Below are 18,649 nucleotides of genomic sequence, written 5' to 3' on the forward strand. Positions count from 1 at the left end.
TCATCTGTATCTAATTTCAAAACATTTTTTAGTGTGCTCAGAAAGAACCCTTCTTCCCATTATAAGTCCCTCCTTAACCTTCCCCTCTGGTCCCTGGCCACCACTGATCTTTTCTGCCTGTATAAATTTGTTTGTTCTGAGCATTCCACGTAAGTGGAATCTGATAACATGTGGCCTTTGTGTCTGGCTTCTTTCATGTAATATAATGTTTTCAAGGTTCATTCCTGTCACAATGCACCATACTTACGTGTTTCAATCACTGAATAATATTTCATTGTGTGGCTGTACAACATTTTATTCTTTCTTTAGTTTTATGTTCATTTGAGATTGTTTCTGCTTTTACCATATGACTAATGCTACTATGTGTATTTGTGTACAAGTTGTTATATGGACATATGCTGTATCATTTCTCTTGGCTTTATATCTAGGAATAGAATTGCTAGGTCATACATTAACTCTCTATTTCAATAGCTGAGGGACTGCCAACTTGTTGTATCCCATCTTATAAATTTTGTATTTATACCAACATTGTATGAGGCTTCTAATTTCTCCATATCTTTGCCAACCCTTATCATTACATGTCTTTTTAAAGACACAAGTGTGAAAATGGTATCTTGTTTTGGTTTTGATTTAGATTTCCCTAATAACCAATATGATTAAGCATTTCTTTGTTTGATTATTGACGGTTTGTATATCTTTGTTTGGGAAGTCTGTACTCAAATCCTTGTCTGTTTTTTAAATGAGTTTTAGGTGTTTTTTATGTTGCGTTTTAAAAACGAATTCTTTATGTTTAGTGCTAGGTGATAGGTTCTTACCAGATATAGGATTTGCAAATATTTTCTCCTGTTTTGCTTTCTTTTTATTTTTTTTGTCAGTGCTGTGGTTTAAACTCAGGACCTTGAAAACATAACCCTTTTTGCATTAGTTGTGTTTTGGATAGGGGTTCATGTCTTTGTCTAGGGCTGTCCTTGCACCATGGTCCTCCTGTCTATTTCTTGCAGGTACCTGGGATTATAGTTGTGAAACACCATGCTTGGCTTGCTTATTAACATGGGGTCTTGCTAACTTTTATCTGGGCTGGCAAGTCTGGCTGGACTAATTTACATTCCCACCAACAGTGTATAAGGGTTCCTTTTCCCGCCACATACTTGCCAGAGCTTGTTGTTTTGCTGATAGTCATTCTGACTGCGGTGAGATGGAATTTCACTGTGGTTTTGACTTGCATTTTCTGTATTGCTAAAGACATTGGACAATTCTTTGTGTGTACAAATGGTCATTTGAAAACTGTTCATTTGCCCATTTATTAATTATATTATTCTTTTGATATTTGATTTTTTGAGCTCTGTATATCCTGGATATCAACCACCTGTTGGATGATTAGCTAGCTGGCAAAGATTTTCTTTCATTCTATAGTTTATCTCTCTTGTAATATAATAATTGTTTTCCTTGATATGAAGAAGATTTTTAATCTGATGCAATCATATTTGTCAATTCTTGCTCTTATTTCCTGAGCAATTGAAGTACTATTCAGAAAGTCCTTACTTATGCCTGTATGTTGAAGTGCTCCCCCCTAGTAGTTTCAGAATTTCAGATCTTACATTAAAGTCTGATCCATTTTGAATTGATTATTATAGAGAATGAGAGATAGGGATCTAGTTTCAATCTTCTACAGGTGAATATCTAATTGCCAGCTTCTTTCCTCAGTGTTTTATCATTTTTATTATAGAAATCTGTCACCTCCTTAGTTAAGTTTACTCTAGATTTTTTTGAAACTATTATAAATGGGATCATCTTCCTGATTTCTTCAGCCTGCTCATTCTTGGAATATAGAAAAGCTATTGGTTTGTGTATGTTGATTTTGTGTCCTGATACTTTGCTAAAAATGTTTATCATATATAAGAACTTTCTGGTGGAGTCATTAGGATCTTTTAAATATTTGCAATAGGGATGATAAGACTTCTTTCCTTCTTATTTGTATCCCTTTTGTTTCTTTCTTGTGTTATTGCTGCAGCAAAGACTTCAAGCACCATATTGAATAATGGAGAGAGTGGACACCCTTGTGTTGGGCCTGATTTTAGAGGGAATGCTTTCAGTTTTTCCACATTGAGTATGATGTTGGCCATTGGTTTATCATATATAGTGTTTATTGCTAGCTAGAGCAATAAAAGGAATATAAATAGGTAAAGAAACTGTTAAAATATCCCTATTTGCAGACAACATGATCCTATATCTTAAAGACCCAAAAAACTCTACCCGAAAACTCCTAGATACCATAAGCAGTTTAAGCAAGGTGGCAGGTGGCAGGATACAAAATCAACTTACAAAAATCATTAGCTTTTCTATACATCAACAATGAACAAATTGAGAAAGAATATATGGAAACAATTCCATTTACAATAGCCTCAAAAAAAAAAATCAAATACCTAGGAGTAAACTTAACAGAGGATGTGAATGACCTATATAAGGAGAACTACAAACCTCTGAAGAAAGAGACTGAGGAAGACTACAGAAGGTGGAAAGATCTGCTGTGCTCATGGATTGGTAGAATCAACATAGTAAAAATGGCTATATTACCAAAAGCAATCTACACGTTCAACACAATTCCCATCAAAATACCAATGACATTCATCACAGAGATTGAAAAATCTACCTGAAAGTTCATTTGGAAACAAAAGAGACCATGAACAGCCAAGACAATACTCAGCAAAAAGAACAATGCTGGCGGTATCACAATACCTGACTTCAAACTATATTACAAAGCAATAGCAATAAAAGCAGCATGGTACTGGCACAAAAACAGATACGAAGACCAGTGGAACAGAATAGAGGACCCAGATATGAAGCCACACAGCTATGCCCACCTTATTTTTGACAAAGGCGCAAAGGCATACAATGGAGAACAGACAGCCTTTTTAACAAATGTTACTGGGGTAAGTGGTTATCTGTAGAAAACTGAAACTAGATCCATGTTTATCACCCTGTACTAGTATCAACTGAAAATGGATCAAGGACCTTAATATCAGACCCAAAACTCTGAAGTTAGTACAGGAAAGAGCAGGAAACGCTCTGGAACTAATAGGTATAGGCAAAGACTTCCTCAGTAGAACCCCATCAGCTCAGCAACTAAGAGAAAGGGCGGACAAATGGGACTACATAAAATTAAAAAGCTTCTGCACAACAAAAGAAATGGTCTTTAAACTGAAGAGACCACCCACAAAGTGGGAGAAAATATTTGCCAGCTATACATCAGACAAAGAACTGATAACCAGAATATACAGGGAGATCAAAAAACTAAACTCCTCCAAAATCAATGAACCAATAAAGAAATGGGCAACTGAACTAAGCAGAACTTTTTCAAAAGAAGAAATTCAAATGGCCAAAAAACACATGAGAAAATGCTCACCATCTCTTGCCATAAAGGAAATGCAAATCAAAACCACACTAAGATTCTACCTCATCCCTGTTAGAATAGCTATCATCAAAAACACCACCAACAACAGGTGTTGGCGAGGATATGGGGGAAAAAGAACCTTCATACACTGCTGGTGGAAATGCTAGCTAGTACAACCACTCTGGAAAACAATATAGAGGCTTCTTAAAAAAACTAAACATAGATCTGCCATATGATCCAGCAATCCCACTCCTAAGGATATATCCAAAGGAATGCAACTCAGGTTACTCCAGAGGCACCTGCACACCCATGTTTACTGCAGCACTATTCACAATAGCTAAGTTTTGGAAACAGGCAAGGTGCCTCAGTACTGATGAATGGATTAAGAAAATGTGGTATTTATACACAGTGAAATTTTACTCAGCCATGAAGAAGGATGAAATCTTATCATTAGCAAGTAAATGGATAGAACTGGAGAACATCATCTTAAGCGAAGTTAGCCAGGCTTAGAGAGCCAAAAATCATATGTTCTCCCTCATATGTGGACTTTAGACCTAAAACAAATGCAGTAATATTATTAGACTTGGGTCACACGCTAAGGGAGGACACATACAGGAGGAATAGGGAAAGGTAGGAAACCCAAAACTTGAAAGTGTTTGATGTCCCCACTGCAGAGGAGCTATTACAGTAACCTTAAAATGACAAAGGACACTATGGGAAGGTGACCGGGAAGTAGTGAAGAGGTCAGGTAGAGATGAATCAGTTCGGGTTGTAACATGCTTGTGCATGGAAGCAAAGCTAGGAATTTCTCTGTATAGCTATCCTTATCTCAGCTAGCAAAAACGCTATGTCTCTCTTATTATTGCTTATGTCTACTCTCCAACAAAACTGTTGAAAAGGGCAGAACAGGTTCTGCCTGGAAGTGAGGGGGGAGAGGGAGGGCCGGGGAGCAGGGGGGAGAAATGGCCCAAACAACATATGCACATATGAATAAATGAATAAAGAAAAAAATATAGCCTTTGTTATGTTGAGGTATGTTCCTTATTCCTAGTTCCTTCAGGACTTTTATCATGAAGGGGTGTCAAATATTGTGAAAGGCTTTTTCTGTGTTTATTGAGATAGTCCTGTGATTTTTGTCTCTAATTCTACTTACTGTATTATGTTTATTTTGTATGTTGAACCAACCTTTCATTCCTGGAATGAACACAATCTGATCATGCTCTATGATTTGTATGTGCGCATGCACGCATGTGGTACTAGGGTTGGAACTTTGAACTCAAGGTCTCACACTTGTGAGGCAGATGCTCTACCAATTGACCCTCTCCACGTGCCCTTGTATATGATCTTTTTAATGTGCTCTTGAATTCAGTTTGCAAGTATTTGATTGAGAATTTTTGTATCTGTATTCATCAAGAATATTTGGTCTATAATTTTCTTTTTTTGTTATTTCCTTATCTGGTTTTGATGTCAGGGTAATACTGGCTTCATAGAATGAATTTGGTAGCATTTTTTCCTGCTGTATTCCATAGTATAGTTCGAGGAGCATTGATGTTATTTCTTCTTTAAATTCTGATAGAATTCAGCAGTGAATCCATCTGGTCTTCGGTTCTTCTTTGTTGGGAGACTCTATTACTCTTTCATTCTCATTGCTCATTGTTGTATTCTTTTTGTTCAATTTTGGTATGCTGTATGTGTCTAGAAATTTATCCATTTCTTCTTGGTTTTGCAAATTATTTGAACATTAGTTTTCAAAGTGTATCCTGATGATCCACTGGATTTCATTGGTATTTGTTGTAATATCTTCTTTTTTACCTCTTTGTTAATTAACTTTGTTAATCTGGGATTTTTCCCTTTTTCTTTTGGTTAGTCTGGCTGAGGGCTTTTCAGTCTTGGCTGTTTTTTCAGAGAATCAGCTCTTTGTTTTGTTGAGTTTGTCTGTAGTGTTTTTCTAGTCTCCCTCTCACTAATTTACACCTTGATATTTATCTTTCTTTCCATGCACTCATTTTGATTTTGGCTTATTCTTGTTTTTATGAGCTCATGAGGTACATTATTACGTTATTGAGATCACTCTCATTTGTTCATGTAGGCACTGATGACTGTAAGTTTCCCTCTTAGAACTGGCTTTTCAGAATCCTACAAGTTCTGGTTTATTGTATTTTCATTTTCACTTGATTCTAGGAATTGTTACGTTTCCTTCCTGCTTTTTTTCATGACTCACTGATTATTCAAAAGTATATTTTTCAATCTTCATGTACTTGTATAGTTTCTGTAATTTCTCTATTGATGTCTAATATGATCTTACAAGGTACAAGAAACTTTCAGTTTTCATGTATTTGTTAAGACTTGCTTTGTGGCTTAAAATGTGATTATTTTGGAGAAAGTTCCATAGGCTGCTGAGCAGAGTGTGCATTCTGTATGTGTGTTGCATAGAATGTTCCATAAATATCTGTTAAGTTCATTTACTCTGTGGTGCAGTTTAACTCTGAATTTTTTTTTTTTTTTTGTGGTACTGGCCACCTGACTTACCTTGTAGTTATGGCTTGGACTCCCCAAACCCTAACACCATGGGGTTCTCTTTAGAATAAAATCTGTCCTCTGTTGCCCCAATTCCTCTCATTTATGGAGTCACACAGAGGAAATGTCTATTCTGCCATCTTTCTCAGGATTCTAGAGTGCTTTTTAGATATCTGTTGGGTTTGATTGTTTTATGGTGGTGGTCAAGTATTTTATTTCCTTATCAATATTCTGTGTAGTTCCTTTGGGTGGGGGGCATAGTAGGGTTTGGACTCAGGTCTTTATGCTTGCTAGACAGGCATTCCACCACTTGAGCCATACCTCTAGCCCTTTTTGCTATAGGTTAGTTTTCAGATCGGGTCTGGAATTTTTGCCTGAACCATTCTCTCATTGTAATCCTCCTGCCTAGGCCTTCTAGATTAGCTAAGATTATAGATATGTACTACCACACCACTTACTTGTTGAGATGGGGTCTTTTTTTCTAATGTTTTGATTAGTATATGATAGTTATACAGGGGGTTTTGTTGTGACATTTCTATGTATACATATATTGTACCCTAGTTTGATTCAGCCTCCTCCATTATTCTCCCTTTTCTCCCAACCCCTTCTTAAAATGACTTTGACAGTTTTCAACATTCCATGCTCATTCTTTTATTTATATGTGCATACAATGAGATGGGGTCTTGATAATTTTTTTGCCTAGGCTAGCCTTGAACTGAATGAGACCTCATCTCAGCTCTTTGCAGATTACTGTTTACATGGTGTATTTTATTTCTTTCTTTTTTTTTTTTTTCAATGTGAGGAGCATTTATTTTTTTCTCTTAGCAAGAAGCCAAGAAATAGTTTGTTTTCAGTTTGGCTAATTCAACAGAACAGTAAGTCATCAATGGCTTAAGTCGGCCTGGTAAGCTTACTGACTTTCCACTTGGACTTTCTCCCCATCATCCCAAAATGGCTGCCAAGGTGCACAGAGCCATGTCTATGTTAAACAGTAAAGTCTCCCGTGGAGTCAGTGCCCTTGTGTCTAATTGGCCAGGACTGGGTCATATGACCTGGCTGCAAAAGAATGCCAAAATAAATATTTGGCATTTTTCAAGTCTTTTGTGAGAAGTAGCTCCTGTCAAGAAAGAAAGAGGTTGGAAATGGAGATACACAGGACAGCAGGCCCTGCTCCAGGAAGGTAGAACAGCTGAATGTGAGAGCCAGAAGCTGCCCAAGTGATGTTTGTCAGAAGTTACCTGCAGGCTTAAAGAAGGTGGGACAGGGAGAACTCGTGGTTTGTCTTTACTCTGTCTTTTTTTTTTTTTCTTTTATTATTCATTTGTGCATACAAGGCTTGGTTCATTTCTCCCCCCTGCCCCCACCCCCTCCCTTACCACCCACTCCACCCCCTCCCTCTCCCCCCAACCCCCTCAATACCCAGCAGAAACTATTTTGCCCTTATTTCTAATTTTGTTGTAGAGAGAGTATAAGCAGTAACAGGAAGGGACAAGGGTTTTTGCTGGTTGAGATAAGGATAGCTATACAGGGTATTGACTCACATTGATTTCCTGTGCGTGGGTGTTACCTTCTTAGGTTAATTCTTTTTGATCTAACCTTTTCTCTAGTACCTGTTCCCCTTTTCCTATTGGCCTCAGTTGCATTTAAGCTCTAACCTATTTGGTTCTTTGAATCTGTATCTGTTCTACTAATCTCATTTAATCAGAGGGCTCAAGTCATTTGTATTTAATGTAATTACTAACAAGGTAAAATTTATAACTGCCATTTTACTATAGGTCTTTTGTATTCCTATATTTCTCTATTACTTCTTTCTTTTATATTAAATATTTTCTAATGTGCCATTTAAATTCTCATATGGTTCCTTTACTGTATTTTTTTGAATTATGTCCTTAGTGAGTGCTGCAGGTATTATAATTAACATAACAATTTAGTTCAGATTAACAACTTCTCTTTAATGGTACAGATGATCCTCAGTTTATAAGGTAACATCCCAGTAAACTCATTGTAATTGAAAATATCATAAAATGCATTTAATAAGTTTATCTTTTTGAATATCATAGCTTAGCCATGTAGTTCACTCTAGAATAGGGCCTACCCTCATGAGTTTGGGGCTGTCAAGGAGCAGTAGTAAGTCTCCGTTGCCATGCTTTGAAAGAGCGTGTTATGTGCATATCCCTGGGCCTCAGGAGAGACCACATTCGAGGTGTGTGTTCTACCACCTGTGCATTGCTTTTGCACCACCATGAAACCAAAACTGTAAGATGAACTAATGTAAGTTATGGGCGGTCTCTATACAAAACACTTTGCTCCTACATAGCTCTGTCACTTCCCCCTTCGTGGCTGTTATTCTTACATAAATTATATTCTTATACATTGGTATGTCCAACACAGGCTTATAAATATTGCTTTATACAATTGTCTTTTCAATCCAGAAAGAAAGATTTGTCTTGTTCTTATTATTTTCATATTCTGTTATCTGTACTAATACTTTGTTTCTTCATATGTATTTGATCACTATTGTAACTTCAATCTGATGTTCCCACAGTCTAAAAGAGTTCAGTTTATCTCTTAGGTCAGCTAGTGATTGATTCTTTCAATTTTTCTTTATTTGGGGCTGTCCTGTTTTACAGGATAGTTTTGTTGGGCATAGAATTCTTGGATGATCATCATATTCTTTCAGCTATTTAAATATGTCATTCTGTGTCTGTGATGTCAATGGTTTCTGATTCTGATGAATAACCAGCTATTGATACTTTTCTGTTTTTGTCTTTTGGCAGTGCCGGGGATCAAACCAGAGCCTCTTGTGTGGTAGGCCAGTGCACTACCACTGACCTACATCCTTAGCTCAGCTTTGATCTTTTTGAGGATTCCTCGTAATTGATATGTTGATTCTTTTGTTCCTTTTGAGGTTCTCTTTTTGTCTTTGTTCATATTTTTGTAATGACGTGTGTACATAGGAATTTCTTTGAGTTTAGCCTGTGTAGAGTTTAATAAGATTTTTGAATGTACAGATTATTGTTTTTCATCAAATTTGGCAAGTTTTTTTGCCATTATCTCTTCAAATGCTTTTTCTACCCCTTTCGTTTTCTTCTCTCTTAGAAGATCTACCATTTGTATACGTTGGTGTGCTTGATAACGATCCCATAGGTCTCTGAGAGTGTGTTCATCTTTCTATATTCTTCTCTTCTCTTTCTCAAACTGGCTAATCTCAACTGTCTTATCCTCACATGCCTTTGTTCTTTCTTCTGCCTTCTCAAATACACTGTTGATCTTCTCTAGTGAAATTATCCTTTCAGTTATTGCAATTTTCAACTAAAAAATTTGTTTGTGTGCATATGATTTCTATCTCTTTACTGATAGCCCTTATTTGGGGCAACATCAGCCTCATAGTTTCCTTTCGTTCTTTATATGTGATTTCCTTTAGTTGTTTGAATATGAGAGTTGTAGAATAATACATAATTTTTTATTTAGATACAGCAAAACATGCAAAAAATATACAAACAAAACTATTGATACTTTTCTGTTTTTCCCTCTCCTTCTTGTTGCAATCAAATTTCTTGACAACTCTCTCCACCATTATCTGTGCTAATTTTGATCTCATCATATCATTTATTTCCAAATATTTATTGAGCACTTTCTTTGAGACACTGTTCTAAATCTAGGCATACAACTGTGAACAAGACTTAATCCCTGTCCTTGTGGGTTTATATTCTAGAAAGGGGAGACAAGAAGAAACTATTTATATGCTCTCAAAGAGAGATAAATTCAGTTAGAACATAAAGCAGGATAGATAATGACTAATATAGCAGTTGCTATGTATTGTTAACAGGTGGCTTTTTTGAAGAAGTTGTATTGTAGTAGAGACCTTAGTGTCAATGAATTAGCTCAGGGAAAGTCATGGGGCAGATCTTCGAGGCAGAAAGAATAGCAAGTATAAATGCTTCAAGGTGGGTACAAATTTTATGCAATTAAAGCCCAGTAAGAAGGTCAATATGATTAGAGAATAATAATGAGAGAGAACCTTGGGCAGGACTGGAGGCAGAGCAATAGATAGAAGCAAGATTGTGTAGGCCTCAGGTCATGCTAAGGAGTAGGATTTTTGTCTCAATTTATCAGGAAGGCATTAGAAAGTTTTAAGTAGGGAGTGATGAGATATGCCTTCTTGGTCAGTCAAAATAAAATCCATTTAGAAACATCCAAATAGAGAATTTCAAGTGTATACATGTGTTTGGATTACCACCATGGTAAAAAAATTTGTTTACATAGCCCCCCAAAACAAAGACATGTTCCAAAGAAAGAAGCAGCTTTTTATATTTTCATGTAGCAGAAACTAAAAGAGTTCATATTTAAAATTTTGCTTATGGCTCCTGATTTCAGTTTGGTTGATATTTATAATAACCGTGGTCATTTTAAGGCAAATGTTGAGATTAATGTGTCAGCAATGTTGCTTCTCATTCACTTACTATATATTTGTGTTTATTCTGTGTGTAAGGGACTACTTTATATTTTAGACCCTGTTTAGGATAAGTGTCGACCTTTTGGCCTACTTACTTGAAAATGATGGCCATAATGTATCAACAGAAATACTAGTTTTTTGGAAGTTGGCTTGTGTTTTTTGCTAATGTACTAGTCTTCTTCCCCTTGGTTCCCATGCTGGATACTGGCATGGAGTGAAATGACTGGTCAGGGATGGTGTGTGATCAGGGAGTACACAGAAGTGACAGATCGCAAAGAGCAAACCAGTGACTTTGGAATCCTGAGAAAAAAATTGAGACCCATAAAGCCCCAGAAAATGAGTTTAAATGCCTTGAATACAAAATCTCAGCTAATATTAAACTCTGTCAGTATGTGTCATGCTAATGTCGTAATACCACATTGTAGCAAGAATTTTTAAGCTATGAAAAGTTTACTTGTGGGTTGGGGATGTGGTTCAAGTGATAGAGCACCTCCCTAGCAAGCATGGGGCCCTGAGTTCAAATCCCAGTACTGCTCACCTCTTCCACCCTCCACCCCCACCAAAACACAAATTCACATGTGATTCTACAGTTATGTAATGTTGTTGGGAAGCTTTTAAATGTTTTCATTTTGAGGCGTTCAGTGCCTTGGGCTTCTTTAAGTTCTGCTATCAACTGACTCATGACTGTGGCTATCGTGTTCAACACAAAGAGATCTCATCAAGCTTATAGGAGCTGTTGATTATGAGTGGATCGCTCACATAATTTTTCTGCCTTTAACATTTGTCTATGAGCATGGAAAGGACAGGATGAATCTATACCTTCATCCAGCTGCAGAAAGATTTATCTATGTGGATGGCTAATGAAAGTGGGGGTCTAAATAAAACTAAAGGGATGTTTACAAAAACCAGTGAGCTACCTAAAAAATGGGATTCCTTTTTGGCTTAGTCAACTGATAATGGTGGTAAGGTAGTCTTTGACTTTTGGTTTAGCTTGTTGAAACAGTTACCCATTTAAGCTAAATTAAGCCCCATTTTATATCCTATGTAGAAATTTTCTTTGGACTTTTTACTGGAACATGTTCTGACTTTGCACCTCCGAGTTTTGAATTCTTCAGACTGTTCACTTGATAAGGGATTGGTCCAATAAGCTGCCCTAGTCAGTCTTCCAAATACTAACATGTAAAGTTGATCAGCTTGAGCTCACTTACCCTTTTGACTACTGCTTTGTCTGAAAGACCAGTGAGAATATAATTTTCACTTTTGTTGCATCTATCATAAAAATGCTATTTGGTTAAATAAGGATGATTCAACTAATTACCTGAGTGTTTTTGTTTTTTTTTTTCCCATGACCTTCCCAGTAGCACCCAGAATCAAAGCATAAAGTTACACCATGGTTTCCCAGCTTCTTCTTAGAACTGCAGACTATAAGTAAAGGTTACCTAAGAGTGGTCATTTTTCTCTATCTGCTTTAAGAAGGATAAACAGAAATCAATAGCTTTGTGTGTGCATATACAGTGTTTTTTACAAAGAAAAACAACTTTTTTCTCTGATGTTCAAGTTTAAGAAAATGTGACATATAAAAATATTCACATTTGTAAAATAGACTTGACTCTATTTAAAAAAAATGACATGCTTCCTCTTAATATTATACTAGGCATCCTAATAAGTAGAAGGGATAAATGGGGACTTTTAGCCTTTCATAGGAAAAATATTTCTCAAATATCCTAGATAATCTCTTTATATAATTGAAAGACTGTATACCTCAATTTGATTCTTAAAGAAAGGTTATTACATGTTGTTAAAGTAGTTCTCATAATATCATTACTGAGTGAAGTACTGGTTGTTTGTCTGAACTATATATTCCTGAAGCTCTTATAACACTTAACATAAGACTGAACATTTAGCAAGCATACCCAGTTGTATTTCCAAATGAATGTTATTTTTTAAAATTGTTATCTAGGAGATTTCAAGTGTTTTCGTGATGTGGCTGTTCCTACAAATGGTTTTGGGTTGCTTCTTTGAGCTGATTCAGAGTGACCATACCTATCAAATTAGATTAGATCCGTGGTAGTTTTCACCCTGCATTCCTCATCTGACAGATATTTGTTAAACACCTACTATTTGCCAATTGTGCTGCTTTCTAGATTGAGGAAAATGAAAAACAAACAAAAAACATGGCTCCTGCCTTCATTGTGTTCCCAATCTGGTGGTTATTCATTTTTGGAAACTGCAAAAATAATTTAATAAAAGCTGAATTTGGTAAAGATTAAGGGTGTTAATGAATACCATTTTAGTGAAAAATAAGTCTTGTCATAGATTTTTTTGGTTTAGCTCATAAAGTAGTTATCAAAGTAGTACTGAAGAGATTTTTTTTTCCAAAGAGAATTAAAAAAAGAAAAAAACCCAGATGGTATGAATGCTTGTGTTGGTACCTAATCTGAAGAGTAACATTCATTTAGTAAATGTTAACATTTTTTCTTTATTAGTCTTTATGTGTATTTTGAACCTCATATCCAAAAACTTTTGTTTGGTTAATGTAAATGTTTAGGATAGGTCCCTGTTTATATTTGAGAAAACTGGCACACAGGTATGACAAACAAGATTGTCATGTTGATTTTTGTAGCTTTGTGTTTGTATTTACATTTCCATAAAAGGCAGATTCTCAGCCAGCCCTTGACTAATTTCCTTCTATTTTTTTTTTAATGTATGTGTCTATATATTTGGGAATGAAATGAAAATATCTAGTTATACTTTATCTGGAAATATGATTCTATCATCAATAAATTAGACTAAAAGCAGTTGTATCCTAATAGCCAATATATGATGTAAGACTAGGAAAACCATTTTCTCACAATGAATGCACAGAAGAGCCCAGCACACTGTTCTAGTAGCTTCATTTGTATTAACATAGTATCTGTGTCTCTACAGGGGGATCTTTGGATGTATATAGGAAAATTCCAGAGCATGTCCTTGGAAGAATTGCAGTAGCAGTAAGTATATGGCTTAATTGTTAGGGAATTTGGATAATTTAATCCTTCTAATCAAGCCTGTTCTTATATCTTCAGGATATTTCCTTTTCTTCAGTCTCAGTTGGCTGTCAGGTCCTTCCTACATTCTTTTGCTTTTATCATTTTTCACTTTTCTTGTCTTTACAGGCCAACATCCTTACATGACATCCCTTTGGCTTAGCAGTACTGACCTGTTCATGTATCATGTGTTTGCAGGACCTTAATGCTCACCTTGACCAGCGGAATTTCTAACTTCTTCAAAAGAAAACTGTTTGTAGTTATAAACATATGATTAGATTTTAATATTCTAAATTATTAAGATAATCGAGGAAAAAATACTACTCTTAAATGTTTTTGCAGTCCTTTTGTGTTCTTGATTTTTCATTTTTGTATCAACTATATCTCAGAACTTACTCCTTTACGATTAAAAGCAGTTTCCATATTCATTAATAAAATTTACTATGTAAATTGCCAATTTTAAATTTGGAATAATGTAGACAAACAGTGTCTAAGAGAAATCACTGGGTGGTATAATAGTAAACAATTGCTAAACTAAAGGCATTCTAATAACTTACATGGTTTAATGCAGAACAAAGTGATTATATCATGCACTACTTAATTAAATGGCTTATTTTCACATTCATTATACATCAAACTAACAACTCAAATTCTTTAATCCAACATGGACACTTACTTAGTCTTAGTTCATTGTAATTCACAGCTTTCCTTTTTTCTTTCTAATTATTAGTGTGAACTCCTCAGGATGCTGAGAACTTTCTTTTCTGATGCTGTTGCTGCTAAGAAGCTTCTAATCTACATGTGTAGGAAGATTAGTGTAGTATGAAATTTGCGTACTTAAATCACTATTTTAGATGAAAATAAAAATGTTTCATTTCCTCTTTTAATCTCAATGGGAATAAGTGCTTTGTGGCTTTTGGCAGTTCTTGACTTTAAAGTTTAATAACATGTAATAAAAGGCAAAAACGGCAAAGATACCAATTGAAAAAGAAAAAAGTGTACAGGTTCTATATTCTCAATTATCTATTGAACTTAACAAAAATAGACATCTGCCTTCTTCAGTAAAGAAGCATGTTCTTTCTGAACTTCGTAAATCTTGCCTCCCTCTCACGTAGGGCATCCAGACAAGGCCACTGGTTTTCAATTCAACTAGCAAGGAAGACTGTAAAGTGAAAAGAGTCAGCGGGAAAGAAACAATCCAGCTTTAAATATAGGCTTGCCTATTGGGTAATTGAAAATACAACTAAAATTGTTTTTGTGAAAGACACTAAAATAAGTGTGAGTCCAAGTCATTGTTTACAGTTGCCATAATATATTTCTTTAAATTAGGGGTTGTTTTTGTTTCTTTATGTTTGTTCTAAAATGTATCAGTTTCCTCCAGCCTTTATGTCTCATCAGGTCATAGTAATGAGAACTGCTTACGGCTGGAGTAGAAGAAATGCTTTTCTTCTGACACTTTTTATAAACTCTGTAATGCTTCCAAAGTATAGTCTTCCTTCCTTTCTCCATCCCCTCTCCCTCCCTTCTTTTTTGTTTGTTTCCAAAGTGCAGTTTTTGGTGTGTGTAAAATTTGAATAGGCTACAAACTTGGATAATCCTCTGTTGTAGCTGAAAAAGATCAGATTGGCACAGTGCTAGTACCAGTCAAAATATGCTACAAATTAATGGGTTGTAGGTCATGGTTTGAAAAATACATGTTTGCACAGCTTGATTGAGTTCCTAGTGTATTTGATTACTTCTTCTATAGTGGTCCAAAGATGGCACCAGCGTCCCTTAAGTTCCCTCAGTGAGGTCAAGAAAGCACATGAATATATTCTGTTGCCAAGTCTAAAGCAACAGAATCAGAAGGTGGGAAATAGGTGAATATTGAATATTTCCTGTGTCAATTACTGTTGCGTGTTTATTTACAAGTATTATGTCATCTAGTCTTTACAGCAACCCTGGGTTATTGAGCATTTATTATACCATGCAAAGTGAGATTTAGAAAAGTTAACTCACCCAACACTATTGTCTAACTAACCAATGCTCATTTTAACAAGGGGCTATCTGAACCCAGACCCATTGCCTTTTCACTGTGCTTTCGTTAAGAATCTGAGAAAAAATAATGAGCAATAAAAGGGAGAACTGGGTTAAAAAGGAGGAAAAAAGAATGAGAAAATAAAGGAGTAAAGCATGCAGTTGCTTTGCTTTTGATCCTTTTTTTTGGAAGCAGGGGTGGATTCTCACCATGTTCTCTATGCTGGTCTTGAACTCCTGGGTTAATCCTCCCATATCAGCTTCTCGAGTAACTGGGTCTATAGGTGTGTGCCACCCTGTTCAGCTTTCAGATTCCTTTTGTCTTAAAGCCACATGTAGGCATCTCTTCCTCCCCCAAAATGAGCTTTATTTTTCAGCTTCTAACAATCTGGCATGGGGCTGGCAAAGTGGCTCAAGTGGTAGAGTGCCTGCCCAGCAAGTGTGAGGCCATGAGTTCAAACCCCATTGCTGCCCCCCTCAAAAAAGTGGAAAGTGGTGAATAACCCAGCATGTAAATCCATAGAGCCAAAGTTTATTGCAGGGTGGACCCCTGTTTGCCTGTATGAAATGTAATTTTCTCTTGTAGGATATATGGCAAAAGTATTTTTCCTTGAAGAAATCCATATACAGTATGTGAGTTCAGTCTCCAACCTGCTCTAGATTTTTATCTACTACTCATTGGAATCTGGTCTGCTGTAAAGAATAATACCTTTCTGCCTTTCCCTGCCACCTAACACATTATATTTTTCTTCTCATTTCTGAAGCAGTGACACTGTGCCGTATTTTGAGTGCTAATGTTGATTGAAGTTGTCCCTGAGAGGATGTGCACTTGACATGTCAAGGAGTGAGTGATTAACAGCAGATAGAAGTACTTTTAGTGTCAAGGCTTTGTCCAGTCCTTATTACGAAACGTTGCCTGAATACCAATAATATGCTAGATTTTCAATAGACAAGATTTCTAGCTTCCTCCTATGCCAATACCCTATGCTCTAAATGAAAATATAGTCTATTTTGACAGTTGGAAGAGTAATACGTTCTTTTTAAATCTCTTAACATTTATAATTTTAGCAAATATCATAAAATCAGTACTGTTTTTGTTTTACCTTTTTTCTACCTGATAATCTGAATACTTGGATTGTATGTTTTTTGATCATTCAATTTCTGTTGAACCAATTTTAGTGATGCATTATATGTAATGGGCAAATTTTATAGTGTGTGACTAAGCTTCTAAGTTAGGAAGTTTGGTGCTACTTCCTCAGAACTCAAAAGATTATTGCTTTCCTACTAAATAAAATGACCTCCTACTACTACTCAAAAATGTTTTCATTGTGCATGTTATTTTTCATAGCATTTATAGAAATATTTTTCTTATTTCTTTCTGTAATAAAATTGTCATTAATGTTTTTTATTTTTAAAATATTTAAAATTTTTGATTGACAGTTGTGTATATATTGGATACAGTGTGTCATTTCAACATGTAACTAATATTTTGATGTTTTGCTTTTTTATGTTTTACTGTTCAGAGCATGTGTTTTATTATAATGTCAGTTATTCCAAACTCTGGAATAAATTATTTGCTATAAAAATTCTGTTCTCTTAGATATGCATGAAATGAAATTGATCATATCATATTAGCAAATATTTCAGAGGTATATTCTGCTCTGTGAGAGCAATTAAAATGTTAGCTTAGCATTAATTGATAACAGATTTTTGTCTTAGAGATCTTTAGTATTCGGAAAGTGGCTTTGTCTGATTGCATTTCTTTTTTTTTTTTTTAACTTTCTCATAGTCTTTCTTTTTTTATTTTGTAGTCTTTCTTGATCAACTAATGCTGCATATTTAGCCCCCAACCCTATCCATAACTTTTTTTCGCTTCATCACTTTTAAAATTCATAAGCTACTCAGTTCTCTGGTTTATATAGCCCAGACTCACCTAAAATTTTATGTTATGATGGATTCTTTCAAATTCTTGTAGTGAATTTTTAGTAATAGTGGTTTGTTCACTGTTTTTGGTATCTAATTACAAATAACTTTGAAATTTTAAGTTTGTGATTCATGTGCATACAAGGTCAGTGGTTGTGAATAAAGTGTGTATCATCTTTTACAACAATTTTTGTAGAAATACTTTGAAAGCTTTTTTTTTTTATTTTATGGTACTGGGGCTGAAATCCAGGGCCTCAGCATGCTGAGCAAGTGCTATACCTTGAGCCATATCCCCAGCCTATGGAAGCTTTTAATGGCAATTCTTGATTAAATTTTTCACTTAGAAGGTAGCACCTGTAATCTATGTAATTAGGGTCTTCAAAACAGGTTTTTTTTTTTTTTTTTCAGAATTTCATTTTACTAATTGTTCTTCACTCAGGCTATTAAAGAAAAAAATCCAAACCTAATTCATATGTTTGTATTTTTTCATTTCATTTCTTTGACCTACACTTTCAGTATTGTCTACATAGTATGCACTTTGCACCAGAGTGGCTTGTAAGGATCATCTGGATGTATTGTTTGGTTTCTCCTTTACCAAGGAATTTTAAAAGTTTGCTTGTCTTTTTTTTTTTGGCAGTTTGAACCCAGGGACTCTCTGTGCCACTCAAGCCATGAACCAAGCCCTTTAGCTTTGGTTATTTTCCAATAGTGTCTTGCACTTTTTGCCAGGGCTGGCCATCAAGGCAGTCCTCCTACCTTTGCCTCCAAGTAGCTGGGATTACAGATGTATCATGCTCAGCTTGTTCTTTGAGATAGGTCTTCCTAAGGTTTTTTCCTTACGGTGATCTTGAACCATGCTCCTGCTATCACTACCTCCAAAGTTGCTGAGATTATAGGCATGAGCCACCTCATCTTGCCTAAAAAAACCTTTTAAAAATTTTTTTATTTTGAGATTATTTTAAATTAATAGGAAAGTTGTGAAAATAATACAAAGAATTCCCCCAGATGCCTCATTGGTATCCCTAGTTAACAGTTTAACACATTTTGACTGAGATGTATTTTACCTTGGCCTAAATTTTCTTCTCTTTTCTTCATATCAGTTTAATGCACGACTCAAGGCCCAGCATCTTGGTAAAGCCTTCCTGACTACTGGATAGAAAAGTGGTTTCTATTTCACCCACTGCCTTACTTCATTAGTTAACTCTTTTTTTTTTTTGTGGTACTGGGGCTTGAATTCAGGACCTTAGGCTTGCTAGGCAGGCGCTTTATCACTCGAACCACTCCCCCAGCCCTTTTACTTTAGTTATTGTTCATACAGGG

The 18,649-nt window shown here is 35.6% G+C and overlaps 1 protein-coding gene across 16 annotated transcripts in view; it reads left to right on the forward strand.

Moving 5' to 3' along the window:
• The window catches only part of Map2k5 (mitogen-activated protein kinase kinase 5), a 252,617-nt gene that overhangs the window by 88,735 nt on the left and 145,233 nt on the right, over positions 1 to 18,649 (forward strand). For 12 of the 16 annotated variants that reach the window (XR_012445525.1, XR_012445528.1, XM_074066289.1 and 9 more), the window contains exon 12: positions 13,293 to 13,354. Coding sequence is in view for 11 of the 16 variants with exons in the window: in XM_074066289.1 (XP_073922390.1) it covers positions 13,293 to 13,354 (62 nt within the window). In the remaining 5 variants the exon portion in view is untranslated. The other 4 variants (XR_012445527.1, XR_012445526.1, XM_020162077.2 and 1 more) reach the window with 4 other exon arrangements.

Source organism: Castor canadensis, chromosome 2 (assembly GCF_047511655.1).
Source record: "Castor canadensis chromosome 2, mCasCan1.hap1v2, whole genome shotgun sequence".
Taxonomy (NCBI): domain Eukaryota; kingdom Metazoa; phylum Chordata; class Mammalia; order Rodentia; family Castoridae; genus Castor; species Castor canadensis.